Raw genomic sequence first — 23,951 nt, 5'->3', positions numbered from 1 at the left:
ACGTGGCGCGCGGCGGTTGGGCGCGCGGCGGCGGGCGGACATGTCTGGGCATCGAGGGTGATTTGTCCGGGCGCGAGGTGGAAGAGGACTAGGGTTTGCCCGCGAATTTCGGAGGGGGAGGTGTTTATATAGGTAGAGGGAGCTAGGAGAGTCCAAATGAGGTGCGGTTTTCGGCCATGCGATCGTGATCGAACGACTGAGAGGATGGAAGAGGTTTAGGTGGGTTTTGGGCCACTTTGGAAGGGTGTTGGGCTGCAACACACACGAGGCCTTTTCGATCCCTCGGTTAACCGTTGGAGTATCAAACGAAGTCCAAATGGCACGAAACTTGACAGACGGTCTACCGGTAGTAAATCAAGGCCGCATGACAAGTCTCGGTCCAATCCAAAAACATTTAACACCTGCACACGAAAAGAGGTAGAAAGGGGCACCGGATGACATAGGAGCGCCGGAATGCAAAACGGACAACGGGAAAATGCTCGGATGCATGAGACGAACATGTATGCAAATGAAATGCACATGATGACATGATATGACATGCATGACACGCAAGCAATGACAAGGTAACAACAGCGAATAACTGGAGGACACCTGGCACATCGGTCTCGGGGCATTACAACCTATCAAGGTTATACCTTTGCCTTGCATATAATCCACTGGAGCTAGATGATGACAATCTTGACCTCCTCAAGTTGGACCACCTTTCTTGATTGCACTGACTCGATGAAGACTAGCAAATTGTTCCCCCATACTCCACTATGGGTGAACCTCTCTTAGGCACATCTTCACATGACCATTAACACGAGAATGGGCGGCAAGCTTCAAGGCATGTGATCTCTTTGTGATGCTCCACTTAAACTTCCACAACTCAATCTTGATGATGGTCACCACTTGATGTCATCCTCCATGGGATATATGAGATCTTCCTTTTGAGGCAAGCACTTGAAAATATGCTTAACCCCACAAATAAACCTCACATAGATCATGAGTTAGTACACAAAGCGTAATGGACAATCTTACCATACCATGGGATCACATTATCCCACTCAGTACATCTTCTGCGCTTTGTGTGTTGGTCAACATGAATCCACTCTTTGTATTTTGACTTGATCGCCCTTGTATCTTATTACCTTCTCTCTTCATTAAGATGATGTCTTGAAGTTAAACACGAATGTTCACACAGCCTTCTTATTCAAGGCATGTTTGCAATTGGCTCAACTCTCACATGACCAATCTTTGAATAACTCCTTGAATAACACCTTGGTCAACACATAATTTATTCCTTTCAACCTTGAAGCTAACATATGGTCTTCAAGAATTGCCTATGAACAAATCCTTCAAATATAACTCAAGGCAACCATTAGTCCATATGGATTGTCATTAATTACCAAAACCAAACATGTGACACCATGCTCTTTCAGCTGCACCGCATGCACGCGAGCGCAAGCTCCCACCACATCGCTTCCCATCGCGAGTCACTGGTCCGAGCGTCTAGATCTAGACCGCGCAGCCATCGGCTCCCCAAGGCGTCCCCTTCCACAACCACACCAGCGTCAATAGGAGGCACACTGCGCGCCCCGGGCTCTGCAGCGACTCCCGGCCACCGCAACACCTAGCTGAGATCCGCTGCAACCAAGGCCTCGCCGCGTCGCGACCTCCAACACCCACACCGGCGCCCCGAGAAGACCGCCACCCCTCACCTTACAATCGTGCTCCACCCCTCCCAGCGCTCCACGACGTGCATCACCACACCGGAGACAACCACCGCGCCACCTGCTTGACAAGCCTCCCCCGCGCGGAGGAGGCCCGCCGGGGCGCGCAACCCTCGCCCATGGCCTTTGATGATTGGGCGCCGCCACCACCACCGGCAGCCAGGGAATCAAGGAGAGAAGGGGCGGCTAGGGTTTCTTCTCCGGAGCCGCCCACGGTAGGGGCCCCGGAGGGAGATGGGAAAAGTTTTTGATGTGAGGGGAAACTAACTCGCCTAACTTGTTAAAATTTGAGTGGTGGAGTTTTGATCAGATGAGGACGGGGCGTCGACCCGTTGGCTGGGCAGTTGGGGTTACTGCCAGCCCACCCGAGTTCGAGTCCCGGCTCGGATGCGTGGTGTTCACGGAGTTTTTCCTATAAAAAATGTCAACGAGGGTTAGCCCTTGGATTGGTCTTTTTTTAAAAAAAAAAGTTTTGATCAGATGATCAGTTGCCATGAGCTCATTCTATCGTAACCTAAAAAAAAAAAGCTCATTCTATCCTGAAGAGAGAGAAAAAAAAGGCTTGCCGATGGCCCTGCTCCAACGCGGGCGCGGCACGGTAGTCAGACCAGGTTCAGCTCCACCAACCGCCCGGCCCACTGAAGAAACAGGAGCTTCCACCAGCCGCCAGTTCCAAGGAACGAGGCATCCATCATCCTCGAGCTGAAGCGCACGCTCGCCCTTCTCACCAACCACCGCCAAGACGTGCGGCCCATCCTCTGACGACGACGGCCATGGCGGCGGCGATGTCGGTGTCGGCCGTGGTCCCGCCGGCGGCGGCGGTGGCGCGGACGCTGCTCTGCGTGCCCGCCACGGCGCGCGCGCCGCGGGAGATGGCGGCGGAGGTGGCCGCCGCCGCCGCGCTCGGCGCCGACCTGGCTGAGCTCCGCCTCGACCGCCTAGCCGGGTTCGCCCCGCGCCGGGACCTGCCCGCGCTCCTCGCCAAGCCCCGCACGCTCCCCGCCCTCGTCACATACAGGTGAGTGAGTCACACCACCTCCCTCCGGGGATCATCTCATCTAGGCCAGTCCTGGGAGCAGAGGGCTTCTCTGTTGATTCTTATCTGGATTGGTTTGGGTGGTGTTATAGCGGGGTTTAACTTAATGGGGGATTTTTTTTAACTTCGCCATGTATCATCATAAGCAAAACAACAGCATGCACTTGTTTGGTTAATTGCGTGTAAACACTGCATGTCGATTTTGCGTCGCTGGCTCATCTAAATGTATGTTGCTTACTGTTGGTTTCATAGGCCAAAGTGGGAAGGTGGTGAATATGAAGGCGATGATGAACCGCGGTTTGAGGCACTTCAATTGGCAATGGAACTGGGAGCTGAATACGTTGATATTGAGCTTAAGGTTTGCACCTAGTAAAACATTTCTTTCTCTTCTGCGAATCGAATCACAAGGCTAATTCACTAGACAAATAAATCTTTATGCTCTGGAATAGAAGAATTAATATTCCACCGGCTTTGTGTGTGTGTGTGTGCCAGTTTGAGCTGATGCTACCAAGTTCTTAACTTAAGAGGCACGTGCACTAAGATGAACCCTGTCCAAGGTTAACAAGACACTACTACTAATTAGCATTGATTAGTTTCGGGGATATTACTCTTGCCTTCTGCACCTATGAATAAGTTGGTAGCTGCTTACAATAATCTTGTTATTGTGCAGGTTGCTGACAAATTTATTAAATTCATGTCCGGAAAGAAACCTGAAAACTGTAAGCTCATTGTTTCATCCCATAACTATGATAACACTCCTTCGGCAGAAGAGCTTGCAAGCCTGTTGGCTCAGATTCAAGCAACAGGAGCTGATATAGTAAAAATTGCGACCACTGCTACTGAAATTGTTGATGTTTCAAGAATGTTTCAAATACTTGTACACTGCCAAGTAAGTTCGCTGTCTAATTCTAAGCAAGCTCAGCACACACTAGTGTTAGCCGTTGCTATTTTTTGTGTTTATAGTATTGGTCTGCAAGACTGCTGTATATACCTCATTTAGCCCAACATCTGCTGATGAAGTGATGATACCTTAAGCTAAGATCGAAAAGGATAATATTCTCTATGAGGAATCTTCTCTAGTATATCTGTACTTATATCATCATATCCAGTGTAAGAACATCCAAATATTGCTATTTTTAGTATAAGTTTTGTTGTAGATAATGTACTTCGATGGCCCTTAATAGCAGACAAAACTGTAAATTTCTTAGCTGATAATGCACTTTTGATGCACTGACATCGATTTAGGGGTTCTCGCACTTGAGTGAGATATTATGCTACGTGACATGTTCATGACTCCATGCTCCATTTCTCGGGTGTTTTAGCAGGATTCCTAGTTCACACTATCTTTTATTTGAATAATGCATTAGGAAAAGCAGGTGCCGATCATAGGACTGGTGATGAACGACAGAGGTTTTATTTCTCGTGTTCTTTGCCCCAAATTCGGTGGATACCTTACTTTTGGCTCTCTTGAAAAAGGAAAAGAATCTGCACCTTCACAGCCAACCGCTGCAGACTTGATCAATGTGTACAACATTAGACAGATAGGCCCAGATACTAAGGTGTTTGGTATTATTGGAAATCCTGTTGGACACAGTAAAAGCCCGATTTTGCATAATGAAGCTTTCAGATCAGTGGGTTTGAATGCTGTGTATGTGCCATTTTTGGTGGATGACTTGGCTAAATTTCTTTCGACCTACTCTTCACCAGACTTTGCTGGCTTCAGGTACTTAATCTTAGTGAGCCACATCACGTACTCTATTTCAACCAGAAGTTAATTCTTTCCATCTTATGAACTGGATTGCAGTTGTACAATTCCCCACAAGGAAGCTGCAGTTAGGTGCTGTGATGAGGTTGATCCTATTGCCAGGGTAATTTCATCCTCCCTTCTTCTGCTACTCCATTCATTGGATTGTTGAACCATTTAAGACACCCAGATTAACGTTTGGGAGTATTCCGTTTTCTTCAGGACATTGGAGCTGTTAATACAATTATTAGAAAACCTGATGGGAAACTTGTAGGCTACAATACTGATTATGTCGGTGCAATTTCTGCTATTGAAGATGGAATAAGAGGTTTCTACATGCCACTATATATTGAACCATTGTATTATTGCTGATCAGTATTCAATTTAAGTGGCTTTTAAACAAATTGGCAGCAACACAACCAACGCATTCTACCACGTCACCACTGGCTGGAAGGCTTTTCGTTGTTATTGGTGCTGGTGGTGCAGGGAAAGCACTTGCTTACGGTGCAAAAGAGAAGGGAGCAAGAGTTGTAATAGCAAACCGCACTTTCGGTATGCATTTGCTCTAGACCCTGTGCTATCTATATTGATCAGCATGCATAGAGCACATGCTACATATTAAAAGACACATCATTTTTCATATTGTATCCTTACTCTGCTTCATATTTTAGGCAGCTATACAGTTTGTCATTACATTTGAATTATTCTGAGTGTGTTGTATCTTAAACATAGCCTTCATTGTACTTTGCAGCACGTGCTCAAGAACTTGGTAACTTAATCGGTGGGCCTGCTTTGACTCTCACGGAGTTAGAAAACTACCATCCGGAGGAAGGGATGATTCTTGCAAACACAACAGCAATAGGAATGCATCCAAATGTCAATGAAACTCCTCTATCCAAGGTTTAAATCTCCTTGTTTTGCTAGTCTGAATTACAGTGAAATATCTTCTGCATTTCTAGTTTCATATACTAATGATATAATTTTGCAGCAAGCGCTTAAATCTTATGCTGTTGTCTTCGATGCGGTCTACACACCGAAAGAGACTAGACTTCTTAAGGAAGCTGCAGAATGTGGGGCCACAGTTGTTAGTGGTTTGGAGATGTTCATAAGGCAAGCAATGGGTCAATTTGAGCATTTCACGGGCATGCCAGGTAAAAAAAATTATGCTTATATTTTTGTGTGCTTGCCCATGAGTTCGTGTGTGGTAGTAAGTCTTACATCGTTTCTCCTATGGCTCGTCATACAGCTCCAGATAGCTTGATGCGTGATATTGTTCTGAGAAAGACATGATAAGGTTTGTTCAAAATGCATCCTCCCCTTCCATAGGACTGTCAGGAAAACTACTTAGGTGCCACTTTCTTTGCACGTTTCCCAGGTTTCCAGTTTTCACATTTGTTCATGGTAGAATCACGATGTTTCTTTTTCCTTCTTTTTTCAAAGTTGTGTGAATTACTAAAATGTGTTGGATATCTGAATGAGGTGGCGATAATTGTCTGGAGATAAAGTCAGTGTGGCGGTGTGGCCATAATATCTGCAGTTTTATTTCTACGGATGCCTAATGGATGGTAAATTTTGATATAACTCTGTCTTTGTTTTCAGCGGTTGATGGTAAATTCCGAGCGCTGGCAAATTCTTTGGACAACCCTAGCGCTGTGAAGGGAGACAGGAGTACATCACTCAAGCCTCGCTTGTGATAGACACATCCATGTCTGTGGGTTTTCGTACAAGTGTTTGGATTTGGAATCAGCAATCAGTTTGAGTAGATTGTGAGATGGCCTCGCTTGAAAATTTGCATTGTATAGCCCAAATATATTTGTTTGCCAGAAGTTGGTGCATCAGAAAACAGCAAGGAGGCTTTGCTTGCCAGATTGCATGAGTTTTGTAGAATACTAGCAATAATAACGATAAAGTAATATACACCTGTGGAATCAGGTATGTCATGTTCCATTCTCCAATCAAATTTGCTCCCCGTTCGCGATTGGAGCTCCTTTATCAGATGTTCGGCTTTCCCCACAGGAGGAAATTACAGTTAAATGAGTCGCCGGTTTTCCCTGCAAAAGGAATCAAAAATGAAAACACCAAATCAAAAGAACATAAATAAGCCCCATAAATAAGAAACATGAGAGAAGATTTTGGGCTGGTGCAATATTATTAAACAAAGAGATAAGTTCATTGCAACTACTCCCTCGGTTCCTAAATATAAGTCTTTTTAGACATTTCAAATGGAATACAACATACGGATGTTTGTAGACATATTTTAGAGTGTAGATTCACTCATTTTGCTTTGTATGTAATCACTTGTTGGAATCTCTAAAAAGACTATATTTAGGAACGGAGGAAGTACAAATGAAAAGATTGATCTTTGCTTTGACTCATTCACGGCGGAGGCAGTTGCAGGGAGGTTTGAAATGAACCTGACACATACAGTTGGGTGGAGTAAAAATGGAGATCAATTTTTGATAGTGTGGAGGTTGTTGCTGCCTTAATCGATGGTTACTCTTCTTCAATAGCTTCTGCTATCTTTGATGACTATTAATTTAATATCGCTTGACTTTACTCATGTCATCTATGATCATTGTAACAGAAAAGAAAATCAAGTAGCTCATGAACTGGCTAGAATAGCTAGATTTTTCTCCTCCAAATATATGGAAGGACACTGCCTCAGATGTGTCTATTCCTCTTATTGTAAGCGATGCTACGATCCTTACAAATGAATAAAGGAGAAGATGATTGTCAAAATAAAAAACAAAGAGATAAGTCAAAAATAGAGAAAGAAGACATGATACATAAAAGAAAATCAAAAGAAGAGAAAAATTGGGGCATTCCGAGAATTGAACTCGGGACCTCTCGCACCCTAAGCGAGAATCATACCACTAGACCAAATGCCCTTTGTTGATGCTAGCAGAAATGAATCTTCTACATCATTACTACAGACCGATTGCACAATCTAATTGTCGTCCTGTGGTGATTCTGGCGATAGTTCTTCGGCTCTCCCCCACGAGAACCGGAGCAGGAATTGCAAGAAGAATATATACCCGATTCCCTCCGTCCCGAGCTCAAATCTTGTTTTCCCCCATCTGCTTGATCGCCTCGCCTCCCTCGTTTCTTCGTCTCGCGCGACTCGGCCAGGGGGATCCGGCGCGGAGAGGAATGACATCGCCGATGTCCGGAGACGCACGCACGCCGCCCCGTGGGGCGGCGCCTTACGCTCTGTACCAGTTCGGCACCAGCGGCGCCGCCGTCGCCGTCGCCACCGCCGTCACGCATCCGCTCGGTCAGCCAATTGCTCCTGCACGCTACTTGTTAACTAACAGTATTATATATTGGGTTGGGTTTGGTGGGGAGAACAGATTTGCTAGTACCATGTTCTAGCCTTGCAGTAATCTGTCATAGTTCAGGGCTTACCATGTTCTAGCCTTGCAGTAATCTGCCATAGTTCAGGGCTTTAGGCTTAGTTTACTTGCGTCCATCAGTGCTAGACATTGTTGGCTGAGAAGCCGGGCGACAGATTCTACCGTTCGCCATCGCCTCTTCAAAGGAAAGGAGATGACGAAGGCCGGTTCCTTGACAAGTTGAAAGGATGAGGCAAAATGCTGGGTGATGCCGCGTGCTCGCCACATAACATCGAGAGAGTAGGCTTCTGTCCCCATTGAGCCGCAGTGCCGTGCAGTGTCGAGATGCACCTTTTTTGTACCCTAAGACCTTGTAAACTCTTCTATTGTGTCAATGAAAAATTGGCAGCTCTTTCCAAAGAAAAGCACATCTGATTTTGCAATGAATTGTTATGTGTGGTGGAACTGGAAACTATGTTTAAGTAGATAGAAGCTTGGGATTTTTTCCCTGTAGAAAATAACCGTGTCAGTAAAACAACAGTTTTTTTAATCGAAATAGGTTAAGGTATAGTTCTCCCAGCACAACAGGCTGTGTTGAAAAGTGCTCATCCATCATAGCACATGATAAGCTGTGCTTTGGGAATATCTGTCCTCATGGGTGATGGTCTATATGTTGATATAGATGAGACGTGTATTTGAATGGAATGCATGTATTATATGCTGTCTATGCTTATTACTTCTCCTAATCAGTGCATTTATTTTAACTTCTTGGCTTGGTGTATTTCCCCATTCAAACATTTAGTAGGGTTTGATACCAAAAAACAGAATGTGACAAATGAGCCTTTTTGTCGGGATCATAGTGGATAATGGTTAACATCAGCAAACAAAAGGGGACATATGTATGTGGAGCCAAAGCAAATTAAACATATATTGGCTTGACTAAAACTAAGGAGGTCGCACGGCCCAGATTTATTGTGATTTTTCGGAGATATTTGTCAACTAGCACCTGGATTGAAAATTGAGTCATGCTTCTGACTTGATAACAGTGAATTGTTTACTGATATACTGCTAAATGATAACGTTGTAAAAGGATGGCCACTCTTTTACGTATATTTGTTTCTCCAAGAAATAAGAAACCCTTTATATATGTACCATCATTTTCATCTTGCAGACGTTATCAAAATTAGACTCCAAATGCAGCTTGCTGGGCAAAGAGGAAACTTAGTTGGAATGGTAAGCATAGCCTCAGGTGTCGCATCATCTATGTATCACCTATTAATGCTAAATTTAATAGTTTTAGTGAAACCTATCAGGGGGCAATATTTACACAAATGGTAGAAAGGGAAGGGCCTCGATCACTCTATCTGGGATTTGCACCAGCATTGACTAGATCCCTCATCTATGGTGGCCTTCGATTAGGATTGTATGAGCCCTGCAAACATGTCTGCAGCTACGCATTTGGTTCAACAAACTTTGCTTTTAAATTTGCATCCGGAGTAGTTGCTGGTGCCCTAGCAACTGCATTGACAAACCCGATGGAGGTTTTAAAGGTACAGTACTGTGATACTTAATTCAAAGTATGAAATAGTTTTATGGATTTGATCTTGATCTGGGCACATCCTATAGGTGAGATCACAGATGAGTACAAGCAGAATTAGTACAATTGGAGTGACGAGGGAAATTGTATCAGAGGAAGGAGTCAAAGCGCTTTGGAAAGGAGTTGGCCCAGCTATGGTGAGAGCAGGCTGCCTCACGGCATCACAAATGGCAACTTATGATGAGGCCAAACAGGTATACACTATTTTTTTGTTGTCTTTTGATTGAAAGCAATGAAATTGTCGCATGTACTACTAATTTAGCCACCACTGAATTTTCTTCTTTATTTTCTTTAGGTCTTGCTGATGTGGACACCACTTGAAGAAGGTTTTCAATTACATCTCATGTACTGTGAAATTTATCCTGCATTTTGATGCCTATACTTGGATGAAATTTGTTGATAGCTATTTTTCTGTGTGGCTGAAAGGTCGAGCTGCATCGCTGGAACAGCTGGTACACTTGTGACTGCACCTATTGACATGATCAAAACAAGGCTAATGCTGCAACGGGAGTCCAAAGGTGCCAGAGTATACAGGAATGGTTTCCACTGTGCTTACCAGGTGTTAATCTTCATCCTTGGCTGTGAATTTGTATTTTGAAGTGTGCGTCTGTGAATGAAATTGGAAAACTTTGGTAAATAATATTAAATTTAGTCGCTTAACACAGAACCAAAATGCATGGTTAGTAGATAGTAGTTGGCACAATATGAGAAAGGAGCATATTTGAAGAGTAGAAATGCATTATTTTACATAGTACCAACAATTGGCACTCTATTCAAAACAGGAATATAGAAAGTTATCCCCACCAACTATAAGAGGATTCACATTTTCTAGAACCCCATGCCACGTTTATAGTTTATGTTCGGAATTAAGTGTGAAGAAAAATGCTTTCATTTATTTGGAGGTCACAGATCTCAAATCTTAAGCCGCTAATGTATCTTATACATTCTTTTCTTGGTTCACAGGTTGTCCTGACAGAGGGTGTAAAGTCACTTTATAAAGGGTGAGGACTCCGTAATAACATATATACTCCCTCCGTTCCTAAATATAAGTCTTTTTAGAGATTTCAATATGGACTACATACGGAGCAAAATGAATGAATCTACACTCTAAAGCATGTCTATACATCAGTACGTAGTCCATATTGAAATCTCTAAAGGACTTATATTTAGAAACGGAGGGAGTATATATAATTTTTTCGCTTTATTCAACAAGTCTTGATCATGCTATTTTGTTAAATCATTTGCAACTCTTGAGAGAAAAAAATTGATGAATATAAACTTTACCAGTATACTTATGAAAAACAGCAACTAGTTAAAGATCAGTACGATATGATTATACGAACCACAATCCAAAGCTCTAGTTATCGTCATTTTTTACATTGAAACATTATTACGGGATTTACAGCTACTACAGATTGAATCGATCCATTTGGATTAGTTCTATTTGAGCCTCTTCCACTGTGAATTCCTAACAAACTCTGCAAAAATTTCAGTGGGTTTGCCACCTTCGCAAGGTTAGGCCCTCAAACAGCTATCACTTTCGTCGCGTGCGAGAAGCTGCGGGAACTCGCTGGAATGTCTGCTATTTAGTACCGCAAGAGATTGAAGAAAAATACAGTTCAACATTTGTCTAGTTGGAGAGCATATTTTGCTCCACTCATTTATCGGCATTTCTTTCAACATTCATGAGGGTCTGTCAGAATTGTAGTACTGATTTTTGGAAGGGTAAATTTTTAGCATGGGCTGCTTTAATGGTTAGCCTGTACAGAATAATGGTTAGCCTGTACTGATCAGATTTTCTCTTCAGGTCACAAAGTTGCGAGTACAGAATAATGTTCTGATTTTCAGTCTGAGCTTCACATCGTTTATTTTCTTCAGACATTGCAATTTTACATCCAGATGGTGTTTTTTGTCATGAGAGATCATGATTTTATTTGTATTACAAAATGGACCATTACTGCCAAACTGCATGACGGTACACAGCACAATCAATTGCACAATCAGCTCCACCATCTCGAAAATAGAACTGATGTATCCATAGATGCATGTGCCTAGATAAACAATGTACCAAGGAAGAAAAGATAAGTGGCGGGAAAATGCTGTTCATCAAGTTCGGTCTGCCAAATACTCCATCCGTTCCTAAATATTTGTCTTTCTAGAGTTTTTAACAAGTGACTACATACGAAGCAAAATGAGTGAATCTACACTCTAAAATATGTCTATATACATCCGTATGTGGTACTCCATTTGAGATCTCTAAAAAGACAAATACTCCCTCCGTAAATTAATATAAGAGCGTTTAGATCGCTATTTTAGTTATCTAAACGCTCTTATATTAGTTTACAGAGGGAGTATTTAGGAACGGAGGGAGTATCAGTGAAAAATCAGAACTGAGCAATGGATAATTATCTTCAAATGGCTGGAATCCAGCAAAATTTAACGTGCTAACTATGCGAAGGGGTTTTTCTCCTTCATAAAGAAAAGAAAGACAAGATGTGGGTTATTACAAGAGCAAAGTGGCCTCCATTTCTCCATGTATTAATAAACTTCTCAACAAATTTACATACAAAGAACACGTGAGCCAGCTCTGTTTTATCTCAGCTCAACTCTCAATTTACTTTTCACCTCTTCTCTCACGTTCCACTGCAACCCAAATTGTAGTTAAGATCAGAATCCGATCAAATCAAGACAGCACCTAAAAATCATAGTATAATGTAACTCCGTTGCACATACCTGCATGTCGTTGATCTCCTCGTCTGTAAGCGACCGTTCCATTGACCTATAGGCTATCCTGTAGCAATGACTCGTCATGCCTTTCTTGTTTGTGAAATTGTCTATTAATTTTACCTGTAAAACAAAAAGAGAGCCCTTCAGATTGTAGAGATATGGACCTATCAAATTACATGATACCGCAAACTAGTAATACTAGATGAAGGAGCTTAAGCTCCCAACAATCACCGCTAACATTTTAAGATAGAAATTAAACAGCGAAAGAGTTTGCCTATAGGTATGCATGTTACGTGGAGTTGTGGACACTGACGAGAGTTGGGGCCATGGAAATGAACTAGAACCTTAATGTACCATACTAGCAGAAGGAGCTACAAACAATGCAAGGAAAGTCTGGCACTAACTAAACCGTTGCCGGATAGAGTACAAAGCAAGGCTGCCATAAGCTTGCAGAGACTAGAGCAAATTCTTCGTCTAATTTGGAGCTATGTTATGCTACTCTTTTTTTTAGCAGAAATGTTATGCTACTCTTTGGAGTACCACTTACTACAGAAATACTGCATACTGCATACTGCTGAGCCACAAATTGAGTGACAAGTAATTGTTGGTTATCTCACTAAGAAATTTTGGACATGGCTAGTGCTTAACACAAATTCGATTTACAGCCATGCGTCCAAATCAGAGTGCATACCTCCTCTACAAGATCTCCAGCAATTCCTCTGACAACCTCACATAAATTGTTCTCTGTAAATTCATCATTTATCCAGAAACTCATATCCTTGTAACAGGGTGGAAACTGTAGAACAGAAAAAAGTCAGCTAGGGTAACTTGATGCAATTATCGCAAGTGCATATACATGAATTGCGGCAATCAATGCAAATCATATTAGGATACAATTTTTAATCCAAATTTAGCCACATTTACCAATTAGATGGATGTCACAAACAATTTAAGCTGTAATTTCTAATGCTAGATGATCCAAACTAATGGGTGCACAAAGATTTGGTTTAATTTGTTCTAGTGGGCGTACTTTGCATAGTCAAATGAGCTCAACCAGATGGAGCAATTATCTCCAGCATCCTAGTGACCTTCTAGCATTTCGCAAGATGCAGAACCACTTTTATTCTAGAACAAATTAATTTTATCCACGGATGATATACAGATACACGTAGTAAATGATATTGCATACCTTCGAGAATGGCTTGAACTTGGCCCCAAGCTTGCCTTTAGAGAACTGAATAATAACAATACACATATCTTAGCCATAAAGTTGAAAGTGTGCATATGAAGAAAATCAGTTCAGCATAGAGTTATGGACAAAGTTTTGTTCTGTTAACTAAATTTTCTGATATTACTGCAATAGCACTAAAAAGATGGCCCAGAGGTATACCAACTGAAGTAAAGAGAGTAGCCTGAGTTTTGAGCATATGTCAGAACTCAGGAACAAACATATCAGTTATTATGTCAAGTGTTAAACACTCATTAGGAAACATAAGTTGTTCTTGCGAAACTCTTAGAAATAGAAAGCACAAGTTCTTCACATCAGAATTTCAAGTTTAGTACTAGTAACTAAAATCAACACTATCAGGATTTTCATTTAGAGATCAAACACTCGGTCTTCCAAAATTTATAATCTATAAATACAGCAAATTAGTAATCCTAGAGATCAAAGGGGGTGGCATAGAAAGATGAGCTCTGTTGAATAGATCAGCACATAAGTCAGAGGACAGAGATAGATTAAGAGGCTATATTGCTTCAACATCGATAATTACTTTTCACACGATTTGTGGCTCAGCAGTATGCAGTATTTGTTTAATATGTGAACATAGTGAGATAACCAACAATCCAATAGTAGCAGCAATACCTGGGATGTGAACCGCTGATCATTTGACCAGAACAGTCGAATATCTGGAATATCAAAGAGGACCATTGCTAGTCGTTCCAAGCCTAGTCCGAAGGCCCATGCAACATGATCTGTCCTACCATTGCTTTTTAAAATTTCCTGCTCAGTGACCCCAGATCCCAAAACTTCCAACCAGTCACCCTACAAAAGGTGATACAGTTCTTTCAGACCAGGCACCATGAAGACGCAAGTTGTGTAACATGTTTTACTTTGATTCACTTACTACAACAAACCTGGAAATATATTTCGAGTTCAAAGGATGGGTTGGTGAATGGGAAGTAAGTATCAACCCAGCGCATCTCCACAGCACCTGCACACAACATATTTTCATCTAGTTTAGCTGACATGTGAAGCTATTTTATCATTGCCTTTGATGACAAGGAGCAAGCCAAGGCATTTTTTACCAAATAAATGTGTTGCCAAGCCTTCCAGCGTTTTCTTGAGGTCTGTAGCTGCATATGCTGTCCCATCCATTCCGGAGCCTGACCAGTCATCTGGAGAGAAGACACGAAAGCCTTCCATCTGTATGTGTGAAAGATCAATAGAATTCATAACACATTTTGAAAACATTTAAGTACAATCTGGGAAAATACAGTTACCTGATGGAAGACAGGGTAATGAGTTGAATCAATAGAATCCCTACGATAAACATCTCCAATTACAAGAAAGTGTGTATGCCCTTCTCTTAGCAGCTCTGCTTGATGAGCGCTGGTATGACACCTCAAGACTGTTTGAGAATCGACATAGTATGTGTCATTGTAACTCCGGCTTACATGGTCGGCAGGGACCAAGACATCATCAAAGTTCTGCAGAATGCACCACCTCAAGGTCAGTGAGAAGGTAAGAACAACCATAGTTGGTTTTAGTTGTAGATTTATTAATCTGGAGAACCAGAACACAGCAACTAAGTGACCGTTCACTAGAAAAGGGAGGATAGCAGGAGAGCAAAGGAACAAGCAATTGGACCCTTTCACAATTTTGAATCTTAGTGTTTTTTCCTCACTCTTTTCCACCCCAAGTGCCAGGTTTCATTTGACCATATAATTAGAATTGCCCTTAGTTAGGCACAAGTGCTGCACCATGTTTAAGTGATTACCATAAAAATGTAGGGTCTTCTTAGCTAACATTCAGCTTTTATATTCAAGCTAATATAAGCAATAAGCTATTGGTAGATCATACCTGCTTAGTAGAAACAAGAGGGCAGAGGTCATCAAACTTGACAAACTGGCCAGGAAAACTTTTGTCAAAGTAATCGTAGATAGTATTCTTGAGAATCCCTAGAGGGTGGTTATCCCTCCTGTGCAGCTGAAGACCTATTTTTGAATAAATGGTGTCTGGCACATTGTTCGTCGGGTCATCCTCCTTGACGACATCTACAAAGGACATCGAAACAAGTCAGCGCCTGCTAGCTTGAGACTTGACACGGCGCTGTGATACATTGCGATTTAACTCCCCACCAAATTCCATTGGGATATTAGCACATTAATCAACGACATTCCATCCCGGAACCCAACCATTCGATCGACCGCGTGGCACTTATACTGCCGGTAAGCTCCGGAAGAATGTGAGCACTAGGCGTATCAACTTCACCTTCCTCCTAAATCCCGTTATAAGACTACTTTTATGCCTGGTCATGGTAAAAAAAACGTTCTAGTGCGGAACAATGCCAGCAGCCAAAGTTAACCAAGCCTAAAAACCTCTCTCCCCACTGCCAAATTCTAGAACCCTCCTCCTCCGAGGCCCACTAACCGTCCCCAAGATCCCGCCGTCAGCACCAGGGGCAGGAGAACTCACCCTCTCGCGCGATCTTGACGCCGCCCACCTCGACGGCGGCCTCCGCCGCCGCCGCGGACGTCCGGAGCGCCCGTGCCCCTGCCGGCGGCGGCGGTGCTGAGGGGAGGAAGCGGGCTGCGACGAGCAGGCGACGGGCGCGCGAAGGAGAGGGGCATGGGGAAGGGGCGCGTGTGGAGGAGAAGGCGGCGGTGGTGGGAAGCGTGGCCATGGCGCGCACACGAGCGCGGAGGCAGGCGGTTCGGATAAGCGGGCGCATGGCTGCGTTGCCCGGATTGTCGCGTGGTTTTTCCGGGTGGGAGAGCGAAAGCGAAAGGGGGACGAAGACACAGGAGAGGAGAGCGAGGGTTAAGATAAGAGAGTAGGGTTAAAAGGAAGAGAAGAGAGTGTGGTTTAAGGCTTTAAACCGATGGAAAATGTTTCTCAGCTTCACTCGTTTTTCCGAGAAAGCGCAAAAGCCTTACGCCCCGTTTGGATCGTCGTTTAGCTCGTAGATACCCCTGTAAACCCGATACACACCTCCCGCTGTCGTTTTCATTCCAGGCGAAAACTATACTACGACTGGTATTATACACCTGTAAATTAAATCCAGACGTATCAACTTACAACGATTCAAAGCAGGGCGATGCATTGATTGATACTTCCTCCGTAGTGATCTAAACGTTTTTATATTTCTTTTCAAAAGAGTAGAAAAGAGTTTATACAAGAGTTAGATAAAGCCACACCCAAAATTACAAGCCCACCGGGGCCACACCCAAAGCTTACAATGTCATAAGGCATCATAGCTCAAACTTTTCACGCCAACCTTCGTCCATTGCCTGCTTCTACGTTGATCTGGTCGAGCAAGGCCGAGTGAGGGTTGTAGCGCGTTTGGTGTACATAACTATATGTGATTTGGTCGAGCCATACTGAGTTGAGGGTTGTAGCGCGTTTGGTGCATATAATTCTATATGGAGTAATCTCTATTTAACCGTACGAAAAAAAGCGCTTTGATATCTCTATTTGGAGAAAATTCAAAATTATTGGATCTCTTTAATAAATTGTGTCTAAAAGAACAAAGATTGCATTATATCACAACTACTCTATCGCAAGGTCATCATTTGGCGGCTTAGAATGACACTCGTTATGGCCACAAAAGGCAGAAATGCAGAAGCTGAATTTTGTTATTCGAACCACAAAATCGAACAAAGTTCACACCCCACCAAAAACTAATCAGAGAAATATACATGACGGCTCCGGCACCATATGGCATTGATGTATACACAGCAAAAGCTATACAATAAATATCATATGAAATGGAGAGCGGCGTTTTGGCACCTAGGAGCATATGCTCCTGTTTTTTCAAATGTGTTTTAAACGTATTTTAAAATGTCACAAAATTTTGGCAAAATGTTTTGGGCGTACATCTTGACATTCTATATACTCACAAAGTTGTTTCGTGGAAAAACAGATAATTTTTGTGTTGCGTGTGAAAAAGATAAAATTTGGTGTTGCAAAGGGCTTTTCACTAGACATTTTTTTGTCTTTTTTACGCAAACCACAAAAAATGCTGGTTTTATGTGAAACTTGGCGTGCCTGCATAGAATATGAAGATGTACACGTTAAATTTTTGTTTGAATTTTTTTGACATTTTGAAATATTTTTCCAATAGCAGGAGCATGCTCCCATGTGCCAAAGTGCATTTCCGATATGGAATATCGTATATTGTCCTAGCATAGCGTGATGCTTCTTTTTCCCTACTTCTTTGCCCACGGTTTCAACGAGAGGACGATGACGAGTACGATGATCAGCAGGATGATGATCGCTATGCAGGTCCATTTCCGCGTGTTTTTTTGCAGGACCCTCGCCTTCTGAAGGAGGTTTGTTCCAGTCTGAACATGCTCCACTGCACCTGTAACCTGAGGCAGCAGAGACATGATCAGAAAAAGTCAGGAACAAACTGAAGCTTGCAAAAAAGTACTACGATGCTGGAAAAGAATTATATGAAATGGACCAATCTTCCCTACCTGCACTTCGATGTTGTTCAGGATCTCGCCTTGCGCCTCAACCAGTACCGACAAGTCGAGGAAAATCTGCATTTGGCGGATACCAGGTGAACTGATGATGCCCAGGCTTTAAATTTCCAATTCTGGAAGAGTGCTCATGCATTTAGTCATTTACCTGCTGCAGCTCAAGGAGCTTAGTCTCGATCTCTTTCACCGTGTCATGCCGCTCCTGGATCTCTTGGAGTGTGTCAAGCACCTGCGAATGCAGGAAATTCAGGTCAAAACATGCATTGCTGTTGGTACTAGAACTAAACAAGGCAAAGAGTTATCACCCTTCCACGCCCTTGTTCCTGAATAGCTCTTTGAAAAATTTGCTCACTGTCGCCTGTTTCTATCAGCTTGTCAATAGTCTGAAAAAAATAGACACGATGTTAGCAACATACAGTATGCGGATCCGCTTAGTGATTGTGACTTGAAGTAAGTGAGAGTAGATAGATATTTATACCTCTTCATCAGCACGCTCGCCCGTTACTGCTCATTGGAAATTTGCAGAGTGAAAGATAAAATAAGTCAGCTCAACTGAAATGCAAAAGGGCTGGCATCATGGTGAGAGTTAAGGGCAACAGACCGGTGAAAACACGCCGCTCTACAACTTCCCTGTACTCCGTCTGGATTGCTTCTCTTAGTGTCTGAAAACATATTTCATAACATGCTCATTTACCAGTAGCATGTATGGTCACATAGTAGTATAAACTGACATTTTGAAGCGCTTTTCAAGCTTTATCGGACTACTAAATGTTAGACAGGCCACAAGAACTAAAGGCGGTTTGTGTTTAGCTTTCGCCTTTTTGATACAACATGGGCTATTTAGTAGCAGCAGTTACGGTCTATAAGCAAGAAAATAACATATTTAGCAGGTAGACTCTGTGCAAGAGTTGATGAAATGCATACCTGAAACTCTGATATGCGTTCTCTCAACCTCGTAGTCAATGTACTGCACATAAGATTATTATGAAGTGGAATAAATAATGCATAAACTAGAATAGAAGTGAAAAGAAAAACAAGCAAGAGGATGCCAGAAGGAGTATACATTGTCACTGAGGTCCGAGATCGGTCCACACCTGATCCCTTGTGAAAGTCCGGCTTTTCTCTGTTTGCAAGATTCTTGTAAAAAGAAATCAGAGGAGCGTGTGATTAATTATAGTGGAGAAATACATACATCAAATCTATAAGAATAGAGGAATACTATTGGATTACTATGCGTACTTCTCATGCATTAGTTGGTAAAAGTCCTAGGCATAGCGCAAAATAACTCACCTCTTTATTCAATTGCTGAAGTTTTGATTTTGTGAGCCGTGCAACTTTTGTCACTTCATTAACATCCTTCTCCATGCGCCTTTTGATATCTGCAATTCATAAAAAGGAACAAATCGTCCCGCAAAAAAAAAAGGAACAAATCGGAAAAGAAATTGGAGAAAGGGAAATCATGTTTGCCCTCTGATGTTTGGAGAAAACAATCAAAATTAGTACCTTTCATAGCTGATGCCTTAGTGACAACCTTCGATTCCTCATTTGAGTTCTACATAAAGATCCAAGACTGTTATAGAGATGGATGTCATGATTGTTAAAATAACCGTTCAATTAAACTGGTTTGGGGGACAGATAACGTTATTTAAAGATCAACTTATTTGCATTCTTGTTATGACAGAAGCCGGTATACTCTGAATGAAAAGGAAACAGCACTCGATTGACAACATATAGGCATATGGCCATATGTGACACCTGACAATATAGAAAGCCACAAACTCTGAAGTACTACTGAGGTTTAGTGGTCCAAACTCCTATAAGAGACCCTATTTTGAACTTAGATAAATTGAACAACTCCAATTTGGTACTCTTACTCACCTGAAGATCCTTCAGTAGTTTTGTCAACGTCTCAAGCAACTTATTAATCTCCCTGACCTGAATGTCATAATAACACAGAGCTCAACTCACAAGAAGAAAACCATGCCACATGAATTATACCGGCTATGCCCACACACAAAGAGACTCGAAAATACAGAAAAGGAAAAGGAGGCACCTGTTCATAGAAGCCATCGAAACCTGGCTGTGCGGAACCCGACAGGTCGCCTTGCAAACCTAGCTCAATATCGACATTCCCTGGGGGACGTTCCTCCTTGTTGAGCTCAAACGAATTCTGTTAAATTGGCAAATGTAATTATGGAATTACTTTTTCAGTGTTATAATTTATAAAGGCAAAGATAGTACCTTTTACCAAAACTCACTGAAGAACAGTTCAAAAAAAAACTTACTGAAGAACGAACTATCTGGAATCAAGGCACGCGGAAAGAAACTGAAGGTTATTTTTGTGTTACCCTCCACGCAGAAAATAAGAGACTTTTGGAAACTTATGTTGTCTTGAAGAATATATCAACGTGTCCATGACAAATGGTGAACAAAATTTAGCAGTGCACACGCTTTCTCTTCGCCTTGAAATTTCCAGTGTCAACAAGATGCTCAATTCCACAAAAGATCTAAAGGCTGAACTTTCCAAAAATAAACATCTAAAAAGTTTAACAAACATCAACTCAGCAGTACATCTAGTTGGAGTCGGGACGCGGTTCATCAAGGCCGATCCAGTCACGAACTAATCCTAAGCATAATCCAAGTCTTGACACAACAATTCAGTAAATCCCCCCAAGAACTCAAAGTTGGCTAACAGAAAACAAGAACCCCGTGGCAGGACCTCTTAATTTCACATTTACGCCCCCAAAACCACCACAAGAATCAACGATTAACACGAGGTTAAACAACAGGGAAAGAGATCGTACCGAGAGGAGGTTGCGCATCCTGGAGAGCGGCGACCGGCGAGAAGCCGCGGAATCGCTCCACGAAATCGCAGACAAATTTCGCGGGGAAAGAGAGACCGGAGAGGTAGACGGGTTCTTGGAGACCGGAACAGATCGGGGAACCGCGGCTTTTATTATCGGTGATTTTGGGTTGAAAAGAAGGAAGGTTCGCGTCTGGAGAGGAAACAATCAAATGAGAGAACTCGTCGGGGGTTTATTGCCTGCGAAAGGAAGGAGAAGCGAGGCCTGTAAGACTTGGCATCCGCTGCGGCTCAGCACAACACCAAACACCATTTTTGGGTGACCAATGGATGTTGTGCAAGGGTTTCTTCTTCTTTTTCTTTTATTTTCTTCTGTTGACAGAGATGGGTCTAAACAGAAAACCCCATTTTTTTGGCGCGTATGATAATCTAAACATACGCTAGGTTCTTTTTTTTAGGATTAACATATGTTAGGTTCTAGCTTAGCAAATCAACGAAGGAAATGATAATTTTAAAATCAGTTGTAAGAAACAATACATTATTTTATACTATTAAAAAAAGGAGACCATTCAGGACTAGCACCACGAGCCACTGAGGATTCAAGCCCGGTTGGGCTAGCTCGCTCCTTGCGAGCCTAGCCAACTGGGTACATTATATAAGATGTCATCTTTCTTTAACGCACCCTATTTTAATTAATTTAATCATCACATACTTTTATATGCTTAGGAGCATTAACTTCAAGTGAGCTTCTTCTTTTGGGTGCTCCCAATGCATTAGCTCTTAATTTGTCATCCTAGGTGATAATAAATTAGAGACAATCACCCCAATGCACTGTCTCTTAGGTGTTGTTTCTAAGTGATGCTGCATTTAATTGGTTTCTGGATCACATTTTGTTTTTTGCAAATAAGGTTTATGGATCACATATGCATCTTAATATTTTGGCATAGTTGTAGAGAAGAGCAAATGAGGAAACATAGAAAAAGAAAATGCACCAGATTAATACATTAATTACACTGTGCACAGAAACGTGCCAAGACCCGTATCTTCGCTAAACTACATCTTCCTTCTTTTTCTTCATTAATTGGTGTGCCCCGTCTATGTTTTTGCCTATAAACTCATGCTAAGAAACTAGCATTGAGAGCGCCCTACAGATATTATAACTGCAACTATTTAAGTTATCTTATTTCCAGTAACAACAAAAAAAAACTGCCTAAAGATATGGCGAAGCATAAATGGTTATATTTTTGATATATTTTGCCTAGTTACATCATATGGGGCAAACTTTCAAAGGAGTTAACCATAGGGCAGAGAGAAAGACCTATCTAGGCCTGCAAAATTGGCTTTTTTGTAATTTCTTGCATACATGTTTTTCCTTATATATACCATTATAGTAATCTATTTGCCTATTATTTCAATTGAAAAATAAAATATTTTCCTTTTTGTCAACCCGACTATCGGAATCGAGCCGACATGCTTAAAAAAAGTATTGATGCATGGTTGATGATTTGCATGATGAAACCAGCATGCCATGCAAATGCCAATGTTTTTTTTCGAAAAGAAGGATAACAACTCTTGCCTTTGCATCAATTGCTGCGCACAAGCCATATAGTGTTGATTAGGTGATGATGTATAATGTCAAACACAAGGCTTGTGGAAAAACAAAAAAGATGGCATTAGCACCTGCAAAAATGTCAATGGTACTAACACATGGAAGGAGATGACGAACACTTACCCTACAGGAACCACAAAAAGTCTGACATAGATCCTCTCACTTAGCAGTGGTTGACTGTGGGCCGGATCTCTGTCCCAAAAAATCACATGTTGGAAGCTACCACTTGGCCGGGGGATCTGTCGCAGATACACTTGCATATGACCAATCACATGAAGATTTTGCAGCTTAGAGGCACACAAGCTATTCAAATATTGCACTCCACCAAAAGGCTTCTTTAATTATTCTTTTTTTGCAGGGACTTCTTTAATTATTCAGATGCATGCAATAGTAGTTCTTTTGTTAAAATCGAAACCAAATATGGTTCAAGAATGGAACAAAAAACGCCACTCAACCGGATCCCAAACCCAAACCATATTGTCTGGGTTGTCCAGCCCCCCTCAAACCCACCCCAAATGCCTCCCGCCCTCTCTCCGGAGTCCTTCCTCCCTATCCTCTATCTGCACCTCGCTCTCCACCGTGTCAACGTGATGGACCTCCTCCTCCGTCCTAGTCGTCAACGCTCGCTCCATCGTCCGCCCGCCCCATGGTGGATGGCTCTGCAGAGTCCTTCAGGATCCCTAACATCGTGAACAAGACCAAGACTATCGCCCCACGGGAGGGGCATGCCCGGGAAAACGCCTGCAAGAAGGCTCAGAAGGCAGAGAAGGATGTCGTCCAGATGGAGTTTGTTGCATTCTCGTTCTTTGCCACGCCCCGCACCCGACGTCATTCCGCCTTCATAATGGGGGGGGGGGCATCCCAGATGACTTCATGTAGGTGGAAGAGGACAGATCCTGGAATGGCATACGAGTCGCTGCAACTCTGACGATCGTGGACAATGTCGGTAATCTTCGACGCCAGACATGCCCACCAACTGTTTAAGGATAGTTCAAACCAAAATTTAGAGGTTTTTCCTTGACCCATACGAATTTTAGGATAAATGGTAGGCTTTTTGTTTCATTGTTATTCATCTTTAGGGCTCATTCATGATGGATTTGATAAATGACGGTCAAAACCGCCAACTTATGAAATGGTGATACCAATTCGCCTTTCTATAATGTTGGGAAATTATCGGGCACTCGGAAAAACAAGGCTCCAAAGGAAAGAAGACCATCTTTATCAACTCACGAAGATGTCTTATTGTGTAGAGCTTGGTTGGCCACAAACATGTATCCTATTTGTGGAACCGAGCAAAAGGAATCAAAGTAGTGGAAAAAATCATGCTTGGTACCATTAACACCACCACTATTTGGAGCCAAAACCAATTTATACCACCTGTAACAAGGGCTCTCTCCAGCAAAGTTAGTCCACCATCCAAGAGTCCTTGGACATGTTTTGTAGTTTGTATGCACAAATGATGAAATATGCAACAAACTAGGGTTGGACGAAAGCCACGCCATTTTTGTTTGCTTCACATGGTCGTCATTTTTATTGCTTGCTTTTGTTTGTGCCATTATATTAATGTTTGATTGCTAGCTCGGGTTCACTGCCACTTTGTACCATGAAGTTTAGAAAAATCCATTCACTTTATGCCATCGTTGGATAGCGTTGAATAGGAAACCAAAGTGATGCACCCTCTATGA

The 23,951-nt window shown here is 42.3% G+C and overlaps 4 protein-coding genes, 1 long non-coding RNA gene and 1 other non-coding gene across 8 annotated transcripts; 2 read left to right on the top strand and 4 right to left on the bottom strand.

The window, feature by feature from the left end:
- The first annotated feature begins 2,351 nt into the window (after positions 1 to 2,351).
- LOC119300394 (bifunctional 3-dehydroquinate dehydratase/shikimate dehydrogenase, chloroplastic-like) lies at positions 2,352 to 6,432 on the top strand. Of its 2 annotated transcripts, XM_037577370.1 has the most exons (11): positions 2,353 to 2,730; positions 3,001 to 3,106; positions 3,419 to 3,637; positions 4,116 to 4,471; positions 4,553 to 4,616; positions 4,715 to 4,820; positions 4,904 to 5,044; positions 5,244 to 5,392; positions 5,481 to 5,643; positions 5,739 to 5,786; positions 6,092 to 6,432. In XM_037577370.1, the coding sequence occupies exons 1-10, from the start codon at positions 2,486 to 2,488 to the stop codon at positions 5,780 to 5,782; spliced, it is 1,593 nt and encodes a 530-aa protein (XP_037433267.1). In that variant the 5' UTR covers positions 2,353 to 2,485; the 3' UTR covers positions 5,783 to 5,786; positions 6,092 to 6,432. The 2 variants fall into 2 exon arrangements, with proteins under 2 accessions (XP_037433266.1, XP_037433267.1); XM_037577369.1 differs by lacking the exon at positions 5,739 to 5,786 and having other exon boundaries at positions 2,352 to 2,730.
- Positions 6,243 to 8,187, bottom strand: LOC119300396. 2 transcript variants are annotated; one of them, XR_005146438.1, is made up of 3 exons: positions 7,898 to 8,187; positions 7,528 to 7,781; positions 6,243 to 6,543 (listed from the first exon to the last, which is right to left on the bottom strand). It is a non-coding gene; the product is annotated as an uncharacterized LOC119300396 (long non-coding RNA). The 2 variants fall into 2 exon arrangements; XR_005146437.1 differs by lacking the exon at positions 6,243 to 6,543 and having other exon boundaries at positions 7,133 to 7,781.
- On the bottom strand, positions 7,309 to 7,380 carry TRNAP-AGG. Its single transcript has one exon. It is a non-coding gene; the product is annotated as a tRNA-Pro (tRNA).
- On the top strand, positions 7,338 to 11,280 carry LOC119300395 (mitochondrial substrate carrier family protein ucpB-like). Its single transcript, XM_037577371.1, has 8 exons — positions 7,338 to 7,766; positions 8,996 to 9,057; positions 9,138 to 9,374; positions 9,451 to 9,615; positions 9,717 to 9,766; positions 9,848 to 9,980; positions 10,385 to 10,422; positions 10,915 to 11,280. The coding sequence occupies exons 1-8, from the start codon at positions 7,388 to 7,390 to the stop codon at positions 11,009 to 11,011; spliced, it is 1,161 nt and encodes a 386-aa protein (XP_037433268.1). The 5' UTR covers positions 7,338 to 7,387; the 3' UTR covers positions 11,012 to 11,280.
- Positions 11,281 to 11,798: 518 nt separating this feature from the next.
- On the bottom strand, positions 11,799 to 16,152 carry LOC119300392 (phenylalanine--tRNA ligase, chloroplastic/mitochondrial-like). The gene is made up of 10 exons (XM_037577366.1): positions 15,846 to 16,152; positions 15,231 to 15,424; positions 14,651 to 14,857; positions 14,456 to 14,573; positions 14,285 to 14,361; positions 14,013 to 14,192; positions 13,338 to 13,382; positions 12,840 to 12,944; positions 12,155 to 12,268; positions 11,799 to 12,064 (listed from the first exon to the last, which is right to left on the bottom strand). The coding sequence occupies exons 1-10, from the start codon at positions 16,099 to 16,101 to the stop codon at positions 12,014 to 12,016; spliced, it is 1,347 nt and encodes a 448-aa protein (XP_037433263.1). The 5' UTR covers positions 16,102 to 16,152; the 3' UTR covers positions 11,799 to 12,013.
- Positions 16,153 to 17,422: 1,270 nt separating this feature from the next.
- On the bottom strand, positions 17,423 to 20,978 carry LOC119300393 (syntaxin-132-like). Its single transcript, XM_037577367.1, has 13 exons — positions 20,659 to 20,978; positions 19,908 to 20,024; positions 19,733 to 19,789; positions 19,358 to 19,406; positions 19,145 to 19,233; positions 18,918 to 18,991; positions 18,779 to 18,821; positions 18,456 to 18,516; positions 18,333 to 18,358; positions 18,160 to 18,237; positions 18,003 to 18,083; positions 17,849 to 17,914; positions 17,423 to 17,740 (listed from the first exon to the last, which is right to left on the bottom strand). Exons 1-13 carry the CDS (start codon positions 20,674 to 20,676, stop codon positions 17,579 to 17,581), a joined length of 921 nt encoding a protein of 306 aa, XP_037433264.1. The 5' UTR covers positions 20,677 to 20,978; the 3' UTR covers positions 17,423 to 17,578.
- Positions 20,979 to 23,951: the final 2,973 nt, after the last annotated feature.

The sequence above is a fragment of the Triticum dicoccoides genome, chromosome 5A (assembly GCF_002162155.2).
Source record: "Triticum dicoccoides isolate Atlit2015 ecotype Zavitan chromosome 5A, WEW_v2.0, whole genome shotgun sequence".
Taxonomy (NCBI): Eukaryota; Viridiplantae; Streptophyta; class Magnoliopsida; order Poales; family Poaceae; genus Triticum; species Triticum dicoccoides.
The sequence above is the reverse complement of the archived record's forward strand: the minus strand, read 5'-3'. Positions and strand labels throughout refer to the sequence as shown.